The 21,056-nt window shown below is 44.3% G+C and overlaps 1 protein-coding gene across 1 annotated transcript in view; it reads left to right on the top strand.

Moving 5' to 3' along the window:
- Window positions 1-21,056, top strand: part of TRIOBP (TRIO and F-actin binding protein) — a 525,566-nt gene that overhangs the window by 181,418 nt on the left and 323,092 nt on the right. Inside the window, exons 5-9 of the mRNA XM_086962950.1 lie at window positions 8,955-9,051; window positions 11,003-11,147; window positions 17,151-17,580; window positions 17,810-17,939; window positions 19,050-19,115. Coding sequence (XP_086819076.1) covers window positions 8,955-9,051; window positions 11,003-11,147; window positions 17,151-17,580; window positions 17,810-17,939; window positions 19,050-19,115 — 868 coding nt within the window. The remainder of the gene's footprint in view (window positions 1-8,954; window positions 9,052-11,002; window positions 11,148-17,150; window positions 17,581-17,809; window positions 17,940-19,049; window positions 19,116-21,056) is intronic.

Genomic DNA, 21,056 nt, shown 5'->3' with positions numbered 1-21,056 from the left:
AGTTGGGCTGGACTGCTGCCCTACAAAGGGATCATTACGCTCCGCCTCCTCAGGGTCCAGGTCAGTAACTCGTGTACACACCTGCCCTCGCCTGGGGGGTGAATGGCCACTGTGCGAAGCTTCCGAGGCCACTATAGTCCCTTTGAGCGTCTCATGTGCAGATGCCCCCGGGAGCCGACCGCCTCCACAAGACACTAGGTCCGTTTCACGCCCCTCAGCGCTGTTCGTGTTGCCCCTCCCAGGTCCAGCATCGGAAATGGCTGTCTGCCCAAGTGAAAATGGAGGCCTGGGATTGTGCTGCGCCTTGGGCGAAGAGGTACAACAGTGGAGGTACAGGAGGGCCCTGCCTGCTGACGCTGCCTTACCCTCTCCCAGGCTCTGCTCTCAGTGCTCGCCCAAGTTGTGTGTCCGCTTCTCCCCGCTGAGTTGGGAATATGCACGCCCTGACGCTAAGCAGTGCTACGGAATGTCTCTGGGCCCTGTAGGCTGCCCTGATGCCCCTCCACCGCTGGTCCCTCAAGTGGGTCGCAAGTTCTGCCCCCACCGGTGTCCAAGGCCAATCGAGGCCGCCACCAGCGAGCCAGGGTCTCTGCCGTCGGTTCGAGGGAGGTGAGAGCTCAGCTCTGTCCGTGTCAGTCACGGCGGATGTGCCACACGACTCCGGGGGCTTCCAACAGGTCTCCGGCACCCCAACGCCAATGAAGCTGCCGAATCCTCGGGAAGCCGATCTCCGAGGGTCCCGAGGTAGGCGGTGTAGGACTCCAGGGGCAATGATGCACGACCCGCGTGTCTTCCGGGTTGCGCGGTGCAGGCCTCTGTATCGTAAGCCGGCCTCGACAGCCCCTGGTAGGGGCGGCCCCTAAATCAAGATCGTGCCGCAAAGCGTATCACGTGGGCCAGGCTGCGCTTCTCCTTGCCTGCTAATGCCTGGTGTCCGCGGCCACCCACCACGGGTAACAGGGCGCAGAAGTCACAGGGGAGTCTTCCGGGACGGTGAACGGCTTTCCGGGCTCCCTTAGAAGCTTTAAGAAGCTGATTCCTGCGGACGGTGAGAAGGAGCTCTAGAAGTCACGTCCTACTGTGCCGCCATCTTGGCCACGCCCCAAAAGGATATCTTTAAAGATTTTTGTAGGCGCTGGGTCTGAAGGTTATCTTGATGGACTGCTTGCGATTATAATGTTGAGGAAATCTTTTTCTGAATGGGTATGTAGTGATGTAAGATTGCCCAAACCCTCTATATGTTGGTTGGGCCGTGTGTTACCTATGTTTTCTTTAAGATAATTTTCTATCAATTCCTTGGAGATTTTGTCAGAGAAGTCATGTAATTATGGTGTTTGTGTGTTTTGACATTCTGGATTGTGGATTTCTGCTAGAATCTTGTTGAGTTCTTTACAAGGTCAGTCAGCTTCAGTTATGCATGTTTTTTTTGTGGTTCTGGTGACTCTTCTGTAGACACAGTGACCTTGAGTTCTTTTGTCCTTTTAATTTATTGATTTTCCCCTATTGTACTGCATTTGTGTTTTTATTCTTTTGACGTTTTCATTAGTCCAACCCTGGATGTGGTCTTCCTTGTTATCTGTTTATCCAGCGCAGTGGAGATCCACTTGTAGAAAGTGTCTGTCTTTCTTTTGCATGTTTATTAGGGTTATTTTAAGATGGGAACTGGGTTTGTGGATGTTAACTTTTTTTCATTGCATTTATGAGCATTTTTGTTGTTGGTCTTTGAAGTGTTGTCATTGATGGGTGTGTAAATCACTCAAAAGCTTGTCATATGCACACATCATGGACAATCCTGCCCTACAACTGACCATAATACAGATTCACTACAACTGCTACAGTGGTCTCATCTGCAAACGAGCCTGAGGTACCCAAAGATACATCAGATCTTGCAACCAAGCAACCTTAGCACTGACCACGCCTGCTGCGATGAACACTTTGTGATCTCCTCTACTATTAAACTACTGCTGAGGAACCTCTGCGTGTGAGGAAAGGCCTTCATGTGAAGTATCTAATACAAGGTGGATGAGGTACTTGACAATAGTAGTATCCCTTGCCCAGCTGTTCCTAAATCCTTCTGTGCTACACCAGCGAATTAACTCATTTAATTTTAAAGTGTAGCACTGTCGTGTGGTAGGCCTTCTAGCCTCTCTCAGGGTTCACAGATCTTTGGAGGTAATTTCAGGTGCCTGAATTCTACATCCTTGGTATCCATGCTGCTAGGCTGAGGATAGCTGGCTCCGGGTGAAATATCTGACCACTTCGTATTATCAACAAGTCTTGATGAGCTAGTAGTCTGATGACTCTTTTTTTGTGGCCCATTGAGGTGCTTTCAGAATTAATGTCACGGTAGCACCTATCACTTGTCCTGTCACTGGAATCGGGGAGGAAAGTATATGCATTTTCCCTGACCAATCTACCAAAAGGAGACTCCCCAGGAACAAGTGGTGTGGATAGCTGGATGCAAAGCTTTAGCATTTTGGGTTCTCTTGCGTTGTAAAAAGATCTATATACAGTGTGCCACATTCTGGTCAAATCATGTCTACTATGTTGTTCTTTAGCTCCAACTCATTTGAGGAGCCCGTTTGCCTACTTAGCATATCTACTTCTATGTTTTAAACTCCTACCAGGTGTATGACCATTAGGATTATCGTTCTACAAACAGGCCATTTCCAGATGTCCTGAGCTTGGGCAATGCTTGTGACCTTGCTCCTCCATGCTTGTTGAGGTAAAAACATAGTGGTCATGTTGTCTGTCTGGATTTGAACCGTGCTACCCCTGATCTGAGCCTGGAAGGTCTTTAGGGCTAAGAAGACAGCCTCTAGGTCTATGTTATGTCATGTTATGCTATACAAATTTGTAGAGCACACTATCACCGGGAGGATATTCTAGCGCTGAGCAGGTGTGAACACAACTAAACCTAGGGCCTAGTGGGACCACTCAAAAAATGCCAGGTTTTCAGCTTCTTGCAGAATTCAATAAGCGAGATGGAGGCTCTTATATGTATTGACAAGTCGTTCCGTGCTTTAGGAGCAATGTAGGAGAAGGCTTGGCCGCTGGATTTGGCTATCCGTATACATGTATTTGTGTGCAAGTAGTAGTTCAGGCAAGCAGTGGTGTCTGTAAGGTTTATAAAAGCAGGTGTGACTGTTGAGGTAGGCTGGGCCAGTGTTATGTAGTACCTTGAAAGTGTGAAGTTGGTCCGGTAGTCCAGCTTGCCTGTGACCAGGAATAGTGTAATGGTTTTCCGGATGCTGATTGGGAGCCATTTCAATATCTTCCTCTGCAACTTCAAGGAATGGAGGAATGAGGCAGTGACGGCGATGACTTGGGCGGTCATGTTTAGTTTGCTGTCGATGGCTATCTCGAGGCTCTTGATATGAATGGTTGCTTATCGGTCTTAGCTCTGTTGGCCACCAGGTTGAGTCCAATGGTGAAGTGATCTTCTTGAATATCACAATTTCGGTCTTGTCAGTGTCAAGCTTAAGACAGTTGGTCTTCATCCAGTGGCTGATTTCAATCATACAGGCATTAAACATGATCAGGGTATGGGGCATCTTGTCTGTGAGCGAGAGAATGAGGTGCATGTCGTCTGGGTAGAAGAGAACATTGATGTCAAGAGAGAAGATGATTCTGGCTAGAGAGATTATGTATGCTTTGAAGAGGGCCAGTCTCATGGAGGATGCCTGCGGAATGCCACAGATGAGGTCAGGAGCGCCAGAGGTGTATGTTACCAGGCTGACTGACTAGGTCCTTCCAGTCAGGAAGCAGCAGATCCATCAGAGTGCTTGTTGCATGACCTGCTCTTGGCTCCTTAACCCATCATGTTTAGCCTTCACATGTGAGCACGCCGCCCCTTGTGGAATGTGTATGTTTTGATATATGCAGAGGGACTTAGTTGTATGAAAGGTCTGTCCACTGTAAGGTTGTTTATAGTCACCCACTACATTTCTTTCTGCACCCCCTCTTTGACGCCCATTAGATCCTCCCAACTCCCAGTCACCTGTGACCACTGACATTGGAGCCACTCTTGGACTGGCCTTACCTGTAGCCCAGCATGGGGAACTGGTGGTATGCAGAAGGCCATCGTGCCCATTAAATGTCCTACTCTCCCGTCCTGTAAAGGTGAGTTGGCTCGGTCAGGGCCAGGATCATCTTTATAACTGGGAACACCTTGGCCTCTCTGAAATGTATGCAAATACCACAAAAGTTATAGCCAAACAAAATGGAACAGAAGTAAGCATGTGCTGTTCACACCAACGCTCAAAAGCACGGAGAACAGATCGCTTTAAGTCTCTTGTCCATGCCAACGTGGCAACCAAGTGGGCAGACATGTTGATGTGTGTTCCTAGTCAGCCTGGAAAAATAAATTCTACCAACCACTGTTCTGTTCTGCAGATTGGATAAAACAAGTAAATATATGGCTTTCTGTTTCCTTAATTTCCTGTAGTCTCTTTCCAAAGAAGCCACGAGCTGTGGGCATCGCATAACACTACGAGGTGGAATTGTTATATTTATAAGTTGAGGTGAAGGCTCCTAGGCGTGCACCAGATCATGTGTCGTATCACTGTACTCAGGAAACAAACGGGAAGATATAACTTTTCCCACTGCTATATTCATGTGCTACGAAGTCAGAAGAGAAATGCCACCTTCCTAAGTCCACATGTCTTTCTCAAAAGATACTGTAGTGATTTTGTTGCAGAACTAGCACATGAGCATGTTTGTGTGGAAGGTGATCACAGATCTTTATCCCATTGAGTGTGCTAAGTGTAAGAATACAGAACGCATGCATGCATGCATCCAGGGGTTTTGTCCTCAACTTGAACTTAAATGAAGGCCTGTTCTAAGCCCCTCCCCCTGCATACATCATTGCTAATTCCAAGCAAGCACCCCTATAATTATCAGTTGTCTGTAACCACACGTCACTGCCAGATCTTTGTCAGCACATACCAATCCAATTCCCAGCTGGGACAAACCATTGTGCCCAATGCATGGGAGTGTCATGGAGCCTGATTCTACTTACTGAGCTGGGTGGGAGAACCCAGAAGGGCAGCAGAGTGCAAAGCGGGACAATAAACCCTAAGCATAATCTTGTCTCCTTTTCATGTATCGATACAATAGTGAGCAATAATACCAGACTATGTGCAAACTCGCTGCACAATTGATACAACTGCACAATGCTTGAAATGTTTACGCCTCCCGGAGTCTTCTATATAGTCCTGACTGGGAAAATTCCATTTCAGTGACTCTACAATCCACCAAGAACAACTTTTCATTATGCCCTCTTTTATCACCTCCACAGCCCATTCCACCCAAGCTACTATAGCCTTATATCTCGTTGTTTTGGGCTACACGGGCCACGTCTCGGGCCTTTAACAAGGGGGCAGGACTTTAATGCCGGTATAGCCCAGCTGCAGAGGGCTATAAAACTGTTAGACCATTCCACCACTAGAGGGCAGAATGTTCTAACAAATTAAACAAGGGCCTCACGGATCCCAAGGGGACTGAAATCCCCTCTAGCGCCATGAGTCCTGGCCATTAGAAGCCGGAGGCACTCCATTGTTTTCAATGGAGCTCCCAACATTCCAATGTTCTAATTTATTTCCAGTTCTTTGTGTGGACGTTTGTAAGTCTTTCAGTAGTGTAGTGTGGGGCATCACAAGAGCTGGTATCAGTTTTGTGGGCTCCCTGAGACGTAGACAAGTTAGGAGTAAAAAAAACACTTCTGTTTATTCTTCGTATCGTTTGTTTATTTTGCTTAAAACACATGTTGGTGGCAGCAGAGTGAAACAACACAGCAAAGTACTAGTCAATAGTCTCTCCTTCATGCAGCCCCACATTTAATATTAGTTTTATTTTTGTAATATATAACATTTTCTATTGAGCGCGCATACTCTCAAAAGTCATTAGAGGGCTCTCCAACAAATGTATGAATATGTTCAAATCTCAACTCTTAATTTACAGTGTTTATAGCAATTATTACATTCTGATTATAGTCGGTTAGTGAAAGCACAAGCACGAAACTGGGTTAGGAAAGCATTGGAGAGGTAAAAGGGCAAAGGTTCTTGGGGGTATTCAGATGGTGATGGAGTAGCTTGAAGTACAGACTCAGAATGGAGAAAAATAGGCATCAAAACTTTTTAACCTCTTTGATGCTCATGACGAGCCCAGCTCGTCATGAGTCACAGTTGAGCTGTGCTCATTACGAGCTGGGCTCCTCATAACGGCTCTGTGCCGCCCACGCGCGATTGATTCCCCGCCTGTGCGGGTGAATTAATCAGTGAGCGAGGTCATGACGAGCCCGCTCGTCATAAGCACATCTCCACTATGACTCATGACGAGCTGGACTCGTCACGAGCCCTGCGGCACCGTGCTCACCCGCACCGTGGGTGAATTACCCCTGTAGCGAAGGGGTTAACCCTTTCATCGTGAAGGCATGTTGATTACTTACCGTCACATGGTTTAGAGTTATTCAGGTTTAGGTTTGCTTTCAGGCAGCTTTTACATATCAGGAAGGAAGGTTCCTACCTGATTTCTAAAGGTATTTTGGGCCAGGCCATTCAGAAGCTTTAGTCGGGCTCCAGACATTTAAATCATGCGGGCCCCTCTGGTGCAAAGGAGCTTGTTCAAATGGAAAACAATGTAATTGGGCATATTTTAAGAGAACACCAGTATATGGTACAATCTAATGGTGTCTGGCATTACCTGCCTAATGACTATATGGAAAAGCATCTCAGGCCTGCTTTTGTGTTGGGGTGTTTTTTTTTTTACTGTGTTTGGCCCTGTTTTATGATCTGTTGGGCCAGTTTTTACTGTTGATTTCAACAAGCTTTGCTTGGAGCCAGTTAAAATTCATGCAGTCTTCCATACCCACTTATGCACCCTGACTTTGCAAGTTCAAAACTGTCCCACTCTGCAAATAAGGGCAGTTGTTTAGCTATCTGGTTCGCTTATTTGAGCCACTTTTATTTTGGTGCGTGGGTCTATTTCTGCGCTAGTCCGATCCTGCTCTCTTTTAACTATGATTGGATGTTGCCAACCAATCAGTGTGAAGGTGTGTTTCAAAACATTGAAAATGTTTTGGTATGACTGAAGTATGAGGAATGAGAAGTAGAATGATGGATGAGAAGTAGGTATGTTGGATGATCCCATAAGTAAGATGAGATGGGTTAGAAGTAGGGATATAAAAGTAGGGTTGAGGGATGATAATTAGTGATGATGGATGAGAAGCAGGGATGATCAATGAGATGTAGAGAGGAGAAGCAAGGACGAGGGATGAGAAGTAGGAATAATGGATCATAAATAGGGATGAGAAGTAGGGATGATGGATGAGAAGTAGGGATGAGGAATGAGGATGTCCTACAATGGATGCAACACTGGTGACCAGACTGCCTGTACATGAAGAACGGTTAGGACACAAAACACACCCAAAAGTCACTCCATCTGCCAACATCGAGGACAGGTTAAATTGTAAAGGAATGTGCACGATCCATACCTCTGTTAGGAGGAAGATCTCAGGCTACCCACATAAGTTGACCTGACGCTACGGACACACCAGGAAGTATGGGCCTTTTCCTACTGTTGCAATTTACCAAGACCAGGAGGTTCGAATGTAATGTATGTCATTGTGCAGGACCGCCATGTTTAGAAAACACTCAAATAATCTCAGAGGGCTTAGCTAAGCTATCTGCTCATTAGCAAATACCAGAAAACAGCTGTCATCAGACAAGCATTGAAGGGACACGAAAGAGAACGGACTCAAATGATGAGAAATGTAAGACGTTTACATTGTTCAAAACTGTGAATGATGGATATTAGGCAAAAATGCAGTAACTTGATGCTTTACAAGCACATTGGAGATTGTGCTGAGCAAAAAGGCATGACTTCTGTTTGAAACTGAAATGTGGGAAATTCGAGGTATGCAGAAATCTGGAAGATCTACAATGTACAGTTAAATGGGAAATAACAAAGAGCAGGAACGTGACAATTTCATGATATGCAGTAGAATCATAACAGAGCATTTCACATGTACTAGAAACATTGGTGAAGCATAAGAGGAAATGTGTCAGATCCACATTCTGGATAAAGAGGGACAGTTCATGACTGACGGAGAACTCTAACGTGTGAGCTGTGTGGAAGCATTACCATTCTTCGCCAAAATTAAAGTGAGACGTTTTTGTTTAGCAAAAAGCTGCCAGATTCATATTCTGTCGGAACATGAAAGTAAAGAGTTGAGAACATTTTTGAAAGAAAGGAAATTCATGCTTAACAGAAATTTGAATTGTTAAATATGAATGCTGAGCAGAGTTGTTGAAAACGTATGTTAAACAATATTGTGGCATGTTCATGTCTGACATACATCTATGAAATAAATATTGAACATTAATAAGGGAAATTCCGCCGTTTTGCTGCTATGTAAATTGACAAGGATCTCATATGGTATGAAGGCGCAGGATGCAAGTTTCGAGAAAGGAAAGATTGGCTGTTTCTCTGAACAGGGATACGAGTCCTGGCTGGGAGAGGGGAGATAGAATAAGGATGCAGCAAAGGAAAGGACCGGGGATTGATGGAGAGTCGAAGGGTGCTGGAAATGACAGGACATGGGGGAGAGCCACACGGAGCGTGGAAAGAGCCCGTGGAACACAGAATGTGCAGGACCTAAGCAAGAAACAGAGGATGCCGCAAGGGGTCAAGGAGAAGATAGAAAAGGAGGGAGGAGATAGACAGAGGATAGTGGTAAGGGGGTGGGGATGGGGAGGCAGAAGGTGAGGAAAGGGGCTGGGATATGGGCAGAATTATTGGATGTGGGGAAGGGGTAGAGGAGGTACAGAGAGACAAAGGGTGCAGGAAGGGGCAGGAGAGAAAAATGATGTGGGAGAAGAGTGGGACATGCTCAAGGTGACGGAATTTGATGAAAAGTAACGCTTCCCATATGATGCTCTTGTTCTCGTTCACAGCTTGCCGGAGCAGTCAGATCTCCAAGATTATCCACAGGCGCTCAGTGGAAATGAGAGCTGGGTGCACAGAGACCCCACAGACCCATCCACCCCACAGGTGAGACAGGAAGCAAGGGTTTAAAGATACTGGGGTGACCTCTGTCCTTAGGACACCTGCTTCATTTCCTCCTTCCAGGTACCACACCATCACCTCCCAGCCAGTGTCCCTTCATCACCAACACCATCTAGCTTCCTACTCTCCACAACAGCCTTTGTCCCCATGCACTCATCAACATCCCGAGCTCCCACACGGTCACCCACCTCTGTCTCGTAGCAGTATTGAAAAACATTTCATACAAAAGTATCAAGCTGAAACAATGTAGACTGTAAGATATTGGCTTGCAGTATACTGCAATGGCAAAGCTACATAGAGCGAAGTGCAGATTAAATGTCCTAGTTGCCATCTTCAAGTCAATATCTTGACATCCCTATTTTTAATGGTTGATATTGAGAAGTCAACGTTGTGGGTCTACAACTGTCTTGAATACACTATCCCTGCCAGTGAGCACTCCCACGCCATCCTCCGCACAGAAGAAAACATCATCATTTCCTACCGACAGCACTCCTCCGCTATCCCACTGACGAGTATCCTTACTCCTTATCCGCAGTGCGCTGCATGGTCCACTAAAGTCACCTCTCACACAGCACCAGAATCCACAAACAATGCTCCTGCACCATACCCCCCCCCCCCCCCATCTACCCATGGCACTCTTACACCATATTGGCCATCCACACCTAGTGCTGCTACAGTGTCTCCCACATCAATACACATGAGCATCACTGTGCGTCCAACTCTGTTACAACTGCAAACTATCCCCCTGAGCCAGCTCTCCTTCACAATCATCTTCATCAGTCACTAGTCCACTGTCTACACATCCAGTGACCAATTGTTTGTTAGAGCTGATAAGAAATACAAGATTCTGCTCAGGTGTTTAGATATTATTGTGCGCATTGCAAAATCATTTTCTACTTTTTATGTTTGTGTGAAGTCAAGAGTCGCCTCATTGTCTAATTGTTTAGTTTTAAGCAGTGCTTAATTTAAGCCGGTGGTTCTGGTGCTAAGCAACGGCACTTAATCATCAACACCAGCGATTTCCATGAGCACCAGTTAAGGACACATTCTTTTACGGGGAGATTAAGTGATGTGCCCAGAATCACATGATGTTGAGCCGATGCCGAGATCCATACCAGGGTCAACTTCTCTGAAGCCAGCAGCTCTGGCTATAGCACCGCATCCTCTCCCCACTTTCATGGGTTGGTTGGTTCTGTTTTAGGCAGCGCTAACAGGAGAAATGGCCTGGTGTAAGCTGCCGCCTGACGAAAGGCCCAGGACTTATTTTTTTTGATAAATCACTGGTTTTAAGGGTTTAGTATCAATCAAGACTTGTGGGAACCGTCTGTTGTTTTTACAAAAATCAACAATTAATATATATCTCAGCGGACAACAGCCAATCAATAATGATAATATGTAATAATGTTTTTGTTTTATTTAATCACATTTAATTGCTTCTACACCTTTCTATCAAACTAATAATCTAATTAATGGCATATTTTCAGGATACCAACTATAAACATGATCCAAATCTACATTCATTGTATAAAAATTTATTTTTTGTGGATACCTGGAAAATTTGACGTGGGTCTCATTCCTCCTGGGCCTATGTTTAAATCTCTGTCCCAAACTATCTCTCAGAAGCACCCTTGTAATTCAACTCCCCCAACAGCTAGCACTTCCAAATCATCCCTTTCAAAATAATCTCTCACAATTCATATTACTCCACCATCTTTCCACATCAGCACTTCTGCATAATTTTATTAGAATTAATATTCCTGCATTATCCCAAGTGGCAAGCGCTACTGTACCATCGATTAGAAAAATTCAATCGCCATAGCAAGTAATTTTGGAGAATCCCTTCGCAGTTGATAGGAAGATACTATCTCTCTCCGTCCAACTAGAACTCTGACATCCGCCATTTGTTTATTATAGCTTATTTCCTTGACTCCTTCAGGGAATGACCTGGCTGTCAGAAACAGACGGAGACGAAGAAATGTGGCCTCCTGGACGAGAAGTGGAAGTGAGGACGCGATCGCAAAATGGTGACTCCAAGTGGGGTCCCAATAACTACGCCAGAAGAGGATCCACCACTAAAGAGGGTATGAGCTCTTTATTCAGCTATCCTCTTTTGTATTTGTTGTGGTAGGTTGTTCGCAAGAAATCCGCCTTCGTGCCTGCAGACTCTGGTTATTTTGCCGGTAAATATCCACAGGGTAAATATCCACAGGGTGTCTTTACTGACATGCAGTCATCCCCTGAAAGTGGAAATGGAACTTACATGGCAAAAACTGCCATCAGCGGGCATAATTCCCAGACTCTGATTCATAGACACAGGAGTTGTGAAGATTTAAAGACTAGCTATTCTGGTTTTTCACTATGATGTCAGTTGGAGGCCTCGGTTGAGGAGGTTAGCAGGTTGGGAAGGTCGATGGGGAAGGTGGCTGAGGTTTGAAGTTGCTGTAGATCTTGGTGATTTGTTTTTGGAAGTAGTCAGAGAGGTTGTTGCAGAGTTCTTTTGTGGGGTGATGATTTGGATTGCGGCTGTTGGGTTGGTGAATTCCTTGATGATGGTGAAACGTTCCTTGCAGTTGTTGAAGCTAGATTCAATTCTCAGGGTCAGGGGCTTTTTCTTGGTCTCTTTAACTTCATGGTGATAGTGTCTAAGCGGACCTTATGAGGGTTTCTTGCAGTTGTTCTTCAGGTGGTTCTCCATTTCGTTTCAAATTGTTTGCAAACGCTCTCGGAATCTCTGGGGTCAGCGTTGTACCAGCTAGATTGTTTCTTGGATCTTTTGGGTTTGGTGTTTTTCAGGAGCACCAGGGTATTGGTGGTGTTCCAGTTGTTGAAGTTGTTTGTGTCGTTGATCAGGTCATTGGTGCAGTCTGGGTAGTTTAGTTGGAGGGTGTTGAGCCTATCTGTTTCTGTAACTTTCTTCTAACAGTGGCTTGGGGTGATTCTAGACTCCATAGGGGTGGTTGGTGGCCCGTATATGTGGTAGTGGACTCTAAGATAAATGCACATAAATCTTGGTTTCACAATAAGTAGGAGGTTAGGTCCTGTGTACTCTTAGCTGTGATAAGCACAAGACATAATGTAGATTTTGGAACTATTTCCAATGTCAGCATTTTATCTGTGAATTATAGTTTGGTTATTTTGACTAATACTTTAGCATGTCTGTTTCTATACACCATTTCTTGTGGTGTACTTTTGTAGAATGTTGAACATTAATCTTGGAATAGAGTGTTTGCTCTTAACATCCATGTATTACAAGGCCACATGCTACTGTGAACCATCTTAGGTATTTCAACTGCTTAGGTGATATATATATATATATATATATATCAACTCCAATTTGCCTCGGAAGAGCCGGACCTTCACACCGCAGCCAGTGCATCAGGACGTGGCAGCCTGAATATATCCCACCAAATCTCCTCTCTCTTCAAAAAGAAGTGCACCGGCACAGGTCGTGTTATGAAAAAAATTGTTTATTCAATGGAACCCCACTGCATGAGGAATTTACACTTTCCCAACGTTTCTGCTCTCACAGGAGCCCTGATCGCGGGACTAATCTTTGCATTTTGCATCACGCCACATGGTCCTTAATCCCTTTTTTTTACTGTCTTGCCATACAATTATGGGAGCATCACTAGAGCGGGGATTTTGCTCTGCCCAGATGTTGGGCGCCAGGAGTACATGTTTTGTTTGGGCAGATACTATGTGCTTCCACAAAAATGTGCTTGCTCTCCACACAACTGTAATCATTTGTTTATTTATCCAGCTGCCTGATTGTGACCTTTCAGGGACACACAAATTACGTTGTTATGCCATTAAAGTGTCTTAGATAACTAGATTATTTATGGTGTTTTGCTCTGGTAGCAGTTCAGATTGGAGGAGTGAAGTCAATACTGAGACACGTCCTTAGGATCCGCCCATATGTTGGTTTTCCTTCGTACAGGATTTAGTTGGATAGAAGTTGTATGCTTCCGTTGTGTCACCGTACAATTGGAAGTTCCCTTGGTTTTGTTTGAGGAGCCGAGTCAGTAGGCAAACGTAGTTGTGAAGAGAAGATACACGCGGGGGATTCAACTGAACTGATCCTGACATTTTGTCTGTGATGGGGAAATTGACTCATTGCAGTGTGGATGTTGTTATGCTTATCAAGTGTTTGAGTCCTTCTTGTAGGATTGCGTGGTGTACACTGTTGTAGGCAGCAGACAAGCCAAAGAGTTCGATATCAGTTTTGTTGTCCTCATCTAAAGAAAGAGGAGCTCCTCTCTTTTTGGCCAGGCTTTTTCTATGCCCCTTGAGGGGTGGAATCCTGACTGTTTGTTGCAGAGGAGGTGGCTATATTCCTCAAAACTTTGAGGATGTCTGGTTACCCTCATAATGATTTTGCAGATTAGTAGAAGGTTGGCTATAGGTCAGTAATTAGCCAGCCTTTTTCCATCCGCAGATTATTTTTCCATGAAGGGGTGATGATGGTGTATTTCGAACATCCTTGTGCTTATATCTATTAAGTGTATAATGGGGAAGGAGAAGGTGTGGTTTGATAGTGGATCTGCAAGCTAGTTTTGAATGGTTGTTGCAACAAATGAGTGATCCAATCATACCTCGATTTGCACCACTAGTTTAGTAGTTTCAAGTTTAAATGTGGACAAAAGGTCTTATGTATAGCTACACCACTCCTGTGAAGCAAGTGGCCTGTGTGCTGGAGTGTATGTGGACCCACAAATTAAAGATTCTTGCAATCAGAATTGTATTTGCTTTTATCTGAAGGTGGAGTTCAAATAATTCATCCAGGAAGGATGGCCAGAGGTAAAGGACACTTTACAGGAAATAGTGCATCAGGCCCCTCTGCACTCAAAGGATGGAAATGCAATATTGGACATTGTGGTGTGACGATCCAGTCCTTGTTTTGCTGCTTTATTCTTCACTCTGTTTTTGTTGCCAGAAGGGAGGAGGTTGTCTCATGTAGTGATCAGTGATGCCTGCTAGTTGACCAATTGTTTTGGCTAGGAAGTTGTAGATGTCTTGTGTGCCTCAGGGTTGACCAAGTGTTCATCAGGTCAATTTTAAAGTAGGGAAGGAGGAATTGCAAAGGGTTAGAGACCGTCAGAAGGGGTGGTGGTAATGGGTCTGCTTTAGGTGTGAATATGGTGCTAGAGACCTGAGTATCTGATCGTTGGAAGCAGATCTGGGCCCAGCATTGTCTCGCTGGTTGGTCGAGAGATGATGCTAAGGGTAATACACTGGTGCTAGGTATTCTCTGTGTTCTAAGTGGATGTGGTGAAAAGTGATGAGGGGAAGACCGTGTGGTGTGCTCCCTAGGAAGTGAGCCACTGCACACGGGGAGAGAGCTGTTTCACAAAAGTGTATTTTTGTGGTTTTCTAGGATTGCTTCAAAGGCCAGCAGGCTTTCATAGCTGGGTTGCATCATGACGGTTCTTTACACGTTGATAGTGAGTTTCCTGAGAATGCCAATACGGAAGGTGATAGCAAAAATCCCTTGACCACCTTGGATTTCAGATTTCTTGTTTCCAATTAGTCTGGATTGACTGTTGATGTGCTGTGCTTGCAGGCTAGTAGAAAAGAAGAAGAGATCTGTCTTTGTTACACTTGCCACCCAGTTGCTGGTGTAGACATTCACATGCAATCTGTGTTTCTGGGTTTGATCTCCAAACACCATTTTCTGTCATGTTTGAAGAGCGAGGTTGTAAGACGTGGGATGTTGAAACTCTCAAGATGTGAACATACTAACTGGGATCTTTCGCTTCCACATAGACATACTGCACTTTCCATGATGAGAGGTTGTCAAGCACTGGTGTGGTGGTTGGATCCGGCAGACATGTGCTGCTCCCCCACCATATGGAAGTTAGAGTACAACTAAAACTAAGGTCCATGGATCCACACTGATGGGGAAATACAGAGAATTATGGTAACGAAGAGTAAAACACTGGTCCTGCCTGGCCTGCTTCACTGGAACTTGTCAGAAAGAGATACAGTATGTGGAGCTCAGCTTAGAGGTAGAGATAAAGGACCTAAATACAAAATATAAACATCAGCCTATACTGTCCAAAATTGGGCATGAGAAGTCCACGTCAAGCTCACAGGTGACATGCTCAACAGGAGGGGCGGTCGGAGTAAGTGTTTGACTGCTGTCAGACAAGAGGGGAATGGGAAGAACACAGGAGTAGTAGGAGAGCAGCCAGAGGAATCACCTGAGAAGAGTATGAAAACAAATAAGGTCAGGTGCAAACTGGGATGGATAGTAGTAAACCCACCAACTTAATAGTTGCCAGGCAGCATGCGCAAGGGCTCTGTCTTCTTATTCTGGCAATTCCTTAGGTGAAGCATTAGCAATGTAGGCTCAGGCTCCATCTTGGAACAGTTAGTATCACTCTAACTGCACAGTGACTGCCACCATCTTTTACTGGGATTGTTGCTTCTGTCTCTACATCCTCCAGTCCATACACCACCACAGACTTGATCTCCACAGCCTTCAGGTCACCATCACCCACTGCTCAAAGGGACACCCCATAGCAAGCCTCTCTGACAACTAACAAGACTATACCCTAGGTGACTTCTCCTGGCAGCCCCAACAGAACACCCAACCAAGGTCTTTCGGTGACCCCAGTTTGTTAGCCACAAGGAAGGTAGGACTTGTGGCCTGATCTCCGGGTGGAGCAGGATTTCTGGTTGCCACTGGCAATGGCCACAGGGGGTACAGTAAGATTTGGGAGGTAGTGCTACTGTCAAACTATTGACACACAAATGAATCAGTGCAAGGGTCTCCATTTCTCCATTGCCGGGGCAGCATAGATGATGCATGGAGGCTCAAAGGATGGGTGCTCACTGTGTGGGTATTGCAGATGCTTGTATGGACTTTTAATGCTGCTCACTAGCTATAGCATTGTTAGTATGTAGGACTTGGTACAGTTTGACCACAAGGTGGACTCAGCAAAGGGGTAGACGTTAGTATATTCATGGTCATTTCAGTTAAGGGCAGATGAAAGTTGATGGTGCGTGCAAATTCCAGTGGATCTCATATCTGTATATTTAGGTACTGCAAGAGTGCACGCTTGTGTGAAAAGTATGTTTTTTTTAAATGTAATAATTTACAAACTCAAACAGTATATTAGCGGTGTGGCTTAACAACATAGGACTATGTATTATAGAAACAAAAAGAATACTGAAACGTAATATTTAAAGTGGTACTCAAATTAAAACAACCCGAATTAAAATTTACCCTAAAAAAACAAATATACATCAAAACAACTCTAAACATAAATTAAAAATAAAGTGTGGATGAACAATTAAAAATAACAATAGAATTAAAAAAGGAAAATGCTTCTTAAGAAAACTGAACCTGTCGATATAAAGCTTAAAATGAAATGCAAGTAGAAACTAAAAAAAATAAAACAATTTGTCATCAAACTGTAATTTAAACAAAAGGTTACTTCAAATGAAAAGTTAAAAGTCAAATGGAAAGTATAAGTTAAATAAGCACAACATTAAATTTTATTTGAAATTGTAATCTGAATATCCGATTCATATATCAAACAAACTTAGATTTAAAACGTGCATCTCAAACCACCTTAAAAACTAAACTAAAGTCATAATGAATTTGAACACAGACATAAACCTGTAAAATTATTTACAAGGTAAAACTAAAATTGAAATTTGAACTCACAATGAATAATAAAAGAAGAAATGGAAAGAAACTAACATTTTTACTTTAAACTAAAAATACCTAAACAATACTTAGACAAATGCATTTGGAAACTTCAAATGGAAACAGAATCTCAAACTTGCAATTTACATCCAAATCCGAAACTGAAAGTAGAATGAAAAACAAAGTTACACATTTAAAATAAAAGAGGTTGTAAACCAAAAAGAGCAAAGGTGTAACTTTCAAACTAAAGAAAATCACGTAAAACAAAAACTGAAATGTGAGAAGAATCAAAATGCAAATTGTCATTCAAACAAAATTGAGCAAATGACACGAATGTCGACTCATAGGTAAATGCATCTCCAGGAGCAAACTAATGTGAAATCGGTCATGCTTATTGCCTGTTTTGAAAATCTTCTTCCTTTATTTCCAGAATCCACCAAGGGACTCACTATTCGCGAAGAATGGTCGAAGACCAGGGTGGAAAGTGGCTATTTTTCTCCAGAGCGCCGAAAGTCAGATTCAGACCGCTCCATCTCACCAGCACTACAGGGTGGCCCTGGCCGGAGCCGCTCGCCGGTGCGGAGGGACTCCGTGAGCTCAGGTTTGGCTCTGAGCAGGCGACTCACCTCATCTGCCAGCTCCATGGAATCTGAGGCAAGCTGGGGAACGGTGGCCAGTGGAGGAGATGTGCAGCAGATCAGGAGCCGGAGAGACTACACTGTACTGGCCGACATCCCACAGGCCAAACGCATCAGCAACACAGAAGCCTTCGAGCTGGAACGACGGCAGATGGAACTGAAGATGAGGCGCAGGAGTCCAGGGCGCGTAGAGGTAGAAAGGCTGTTTGGGGAAGATCGAAGGTAAGTAGTGAGCGGGAGAGATCAGGTGTACAGGGGACATCACTGCCTAACTTGTCACTGCCTCCATCCCTTCCTTCTTGCCCTATCACTGTAATGTTCCCTGTCCTCCATACACCCCATTCCTAAAATCTCTCATCCCCACAGTCCTTACCCTGCAACTCGAGCCCATTCTCCTGATATCTACCCTCTCAAAGGTTCTTCCAACAATCCCATCTCTTTCCTCTCTTAGGAAGTCTGATGTGCTGGAGGCTTTTGAGGCACTAGAGGCAGGCATGCTTGAGCGGCTTGAAGGGAAGTATTTGCAGGGCATGCAGCGGAGTCTGACCAGGAGGCTGTCCAGCCCTAGCCTGTCCAAAGAGGTGAGAGGTTCCAAGAGTGATGGGATGAGAACACCTACCGGCCTAGAGAGGCCTTCTCACTACTATTATATACATCTTTAGAAGGTGTCCTCAGCTCTGCTTTAGTCTCAATATACCGATTGATAAGAGGTCTCCTCTGTGCTCGTGTTCACTCGTAAAAGAAGCCCCTTCAGTACTCCTCTTGAACGTAAGCGGTCTAATCACTGCCCAACTTCACATATATTGAAGCTTCTTCACAATCTTATATACATACAGCAGGCCTCCTCAGTGGCCCTTTATAAATAAAATTTATACTACAGAATAAGTGGTAGTAACCCTAGGGGGTCTACGTCTTGTAGACGGGGCTATAATTTGTACACTGAAGACTAAGCCTATACGTGGGCCACAGCCGTGAGAGTCCACAGAAACAATTTGAACAGTAAATGGGGGTATAGGTTAGTCAGAAACAGTCAATAGGTTTCCTTCAGTATACTATTTAGGTTGTATTGTTAAAATTAAGTGAAGAGCAGAACAACCTTTTATATTAGGTGTGTTACCGATGTGATCCTCTGTGTTATTCAGGCATTGTTAACATCACCTAGAGGGTTGTAAGAGAAAGACCTTCCATAATGTGTTTCGCCCCCTGTGGCATGCAGCGTTGGGGCTTCTTTAAGGCAATTCTACCATTTTAGAAACACACATTTAATACTCGGTCTCAAATGGGGTCAAAGAAGTCAATCTGAGAGCCTGACGACTGGTCTTGGTGTGTCTGTAGTGAGGTAAGTCACAGTGTGCTAAAACGTAGCACTGTGAAACCTGATCTAAAAGAGTCAGAAGAAAGGCTGACAACAGTCATTGCGGTTGAAGAGGAAATAGTATACCACTGTAGTTTAACTATTAAAATACTAAATAGAAAAAGAAATCCCTTCACTTAGTCATAACAAAACCACCTATATAGTATTTTCAAGGAAACATATACACTGTTTCTGACTAACCCATACCCCAATTAATCCTTTGTAAATATATGGGGTCTCTTACTCCTTTAGAAATATATGAAGACTCCTTACGGCTAGTATTCACATATATATTGGCTTGTCACCTTGCACTCCTGTTCCTCTCTCTTTCGTCTAGGCCACAAGTCCAGGACAGCAGGAAATTATGGCACGACGAGCCAGCCTACGTCCAGCATCAGACAAGGTAAAAAATGTATTGTACGCTCTTCTTTTTTTGGAGGGGGGAGTTTTATATAGTGCTTACAGGACCCCAAAGGGGTATCAGAGCGCTTTACAGCATACATCTAAAAGAAACATAAACATTTGAATACAACCAGTAGTATCAGGGTACTGGAGGTCCTATAGATTGAGTACATTAACCAGATGCATGGAGATGACGCTTTAGGAGAAAGTCTTTTAGTTGTCTCTTGAAGTTCCTGAAGGAGGGATTGGTTCTGATGTGGGTAGGGAGAGTGTTTCAGATTTTTGGGGCGTTTCCTGAGAAAGAGCGGGAGAGGGCTTTTTGCGTCTGTCTTTTTGGGGGGAATTAAGAGGAGTGAGTTGGAGCTTCTTAGGCTTCTTGATTGTCCAGCTTTCGGGAGTTTGTCTGCGAGGTAGTCTGGTTTGCCTGTGTGTAAGGCTTTATGGGTGAGGCAGGCAGTTTTGAAAGCACAGTGAGCTTCGATGAGTAGCCATTTTAGAGTCTGTAGCGCAGGGGTGATGTGGTCGTATTTCTTGGTACCTGTGACCATTCTTGCTGCTGCGTTCAGGGTGGTTTTCATGGGGGCTATGTGTGTTTTAGCTGTCCCAGTTAGCGTGGCATTTCCATAGTCAAGTCTGGACAGACCTAGAGATTAGGTTGCGATTTTTAGGTCATTGGGGGGTATGAAACGTTTGATTTTCCACTCTGTTGGAGTAGAAGTTGCAGACACCAGCAACATTCTGCTCCTGGGCTCTTCACTGCACATTATGCCTCTAAATAGGGACACCCTATCTGTTTCATAGAGGAATTATCTTTTTATTCAAGGATAGGTCTATCTAAGTATTGTATGGCCATCTTTCAAAACATTGCACACATTGAAGAGGGGGAGGACGGACAACTCCTACTTCACCCTCCTCAATAACTAACTCAACACACAAAAGGAAGTAGGAGTGAAAAAGAGGAATCGCGCAGGGGTGTGTTTAGCAGCCCAGCATGCCACATTTGTGTGGGTGAGGGCAGTTTTTCAAACATGTTGACTTTGCCTTACATAACTCTTTAAGTGATTCATCTTTCAAAACAGCCATTTTTCTTCTGCGATTCTATAGCGTTATAACAGCTAGTGAGACGGAGACTCACTTCTGCCTTGCTTGTCTAATTTCAACTTGGAACAGTGAGTGGAGCGAATTCAGATGCAGTTTATAGCTAAACATCTCTCCAAATATCTTTTGGTGAAAACAGAACTTCTCACATCAATGGTACAATTTTTTAAATCATTGTTTTGGATGTACTTTTTAGTATTGTCTAACAAACTTTTGTTGTTACTTGCCTTAAAAGTTGGTCCTTGCTTCCTAAGACATTCAGTCTCATCTCCTCTTAATTGTCTTCTCCATGATACACCTGTCAGTTGAAATGTAGCTCCTTTTTTAGGTGTCCAATGACAATGTGCCAGATATAGAGTTTGGCAGGTGGGTTCTTCGCCACAAATGTGACAGATATCCAGTCTGCCTTATTACAAGTATATTACAAGTATATTAGGATATAATGCACTTGTAATAAAATGGAAGGAATGCCCGCCCGCCAAACTCTAAATTAGGCCCTTAGAATATACAATACAATACCAAGGAGGGCTGCTTTTGATTCAATTACTTGCATCCTTCTACTGATCACATAGAGTAAACTACACCTTTCATTTGCTTTCAGCACTTTAAACCTGCTCAATGGTAGGATACCCTCGCGGGTGATAGTGCGCCTTACAAATACACAGAACATTACACACATCGACTTACTGAATCCACCTGCAGGGGGATCTCTGCAACCCTTTCAAATGCCGGATATGATGCCTATGCAGGCAGGCTTTCACTACTACGCTGCCTCCACGGCAAGTGTGAGTTCACTGGTGTGGTGGGGGCATTACATTAACTGCAATAGGACACCTGGTGCATC

Source organism: Lissotriton vulgaris, chromosome 1_1, assembly GCF_964263255.1.
Source record: "Lissotriton vulgaris chromosome 1_1, aLisVul1.2, whole genome shotgun sequence".
Taxonomy (NCBI): Eukaryota; Metazoa; Chordata; class Amphibia; order Caudata; family Salamandridae; genus Lissotriton; species Lissotriton vulgaris.
The sequence above is the reverse complement of the archived record's forward strand: the minus strand, read 5'-3'. Positions and strand labels throughout refer to the sequence as shown.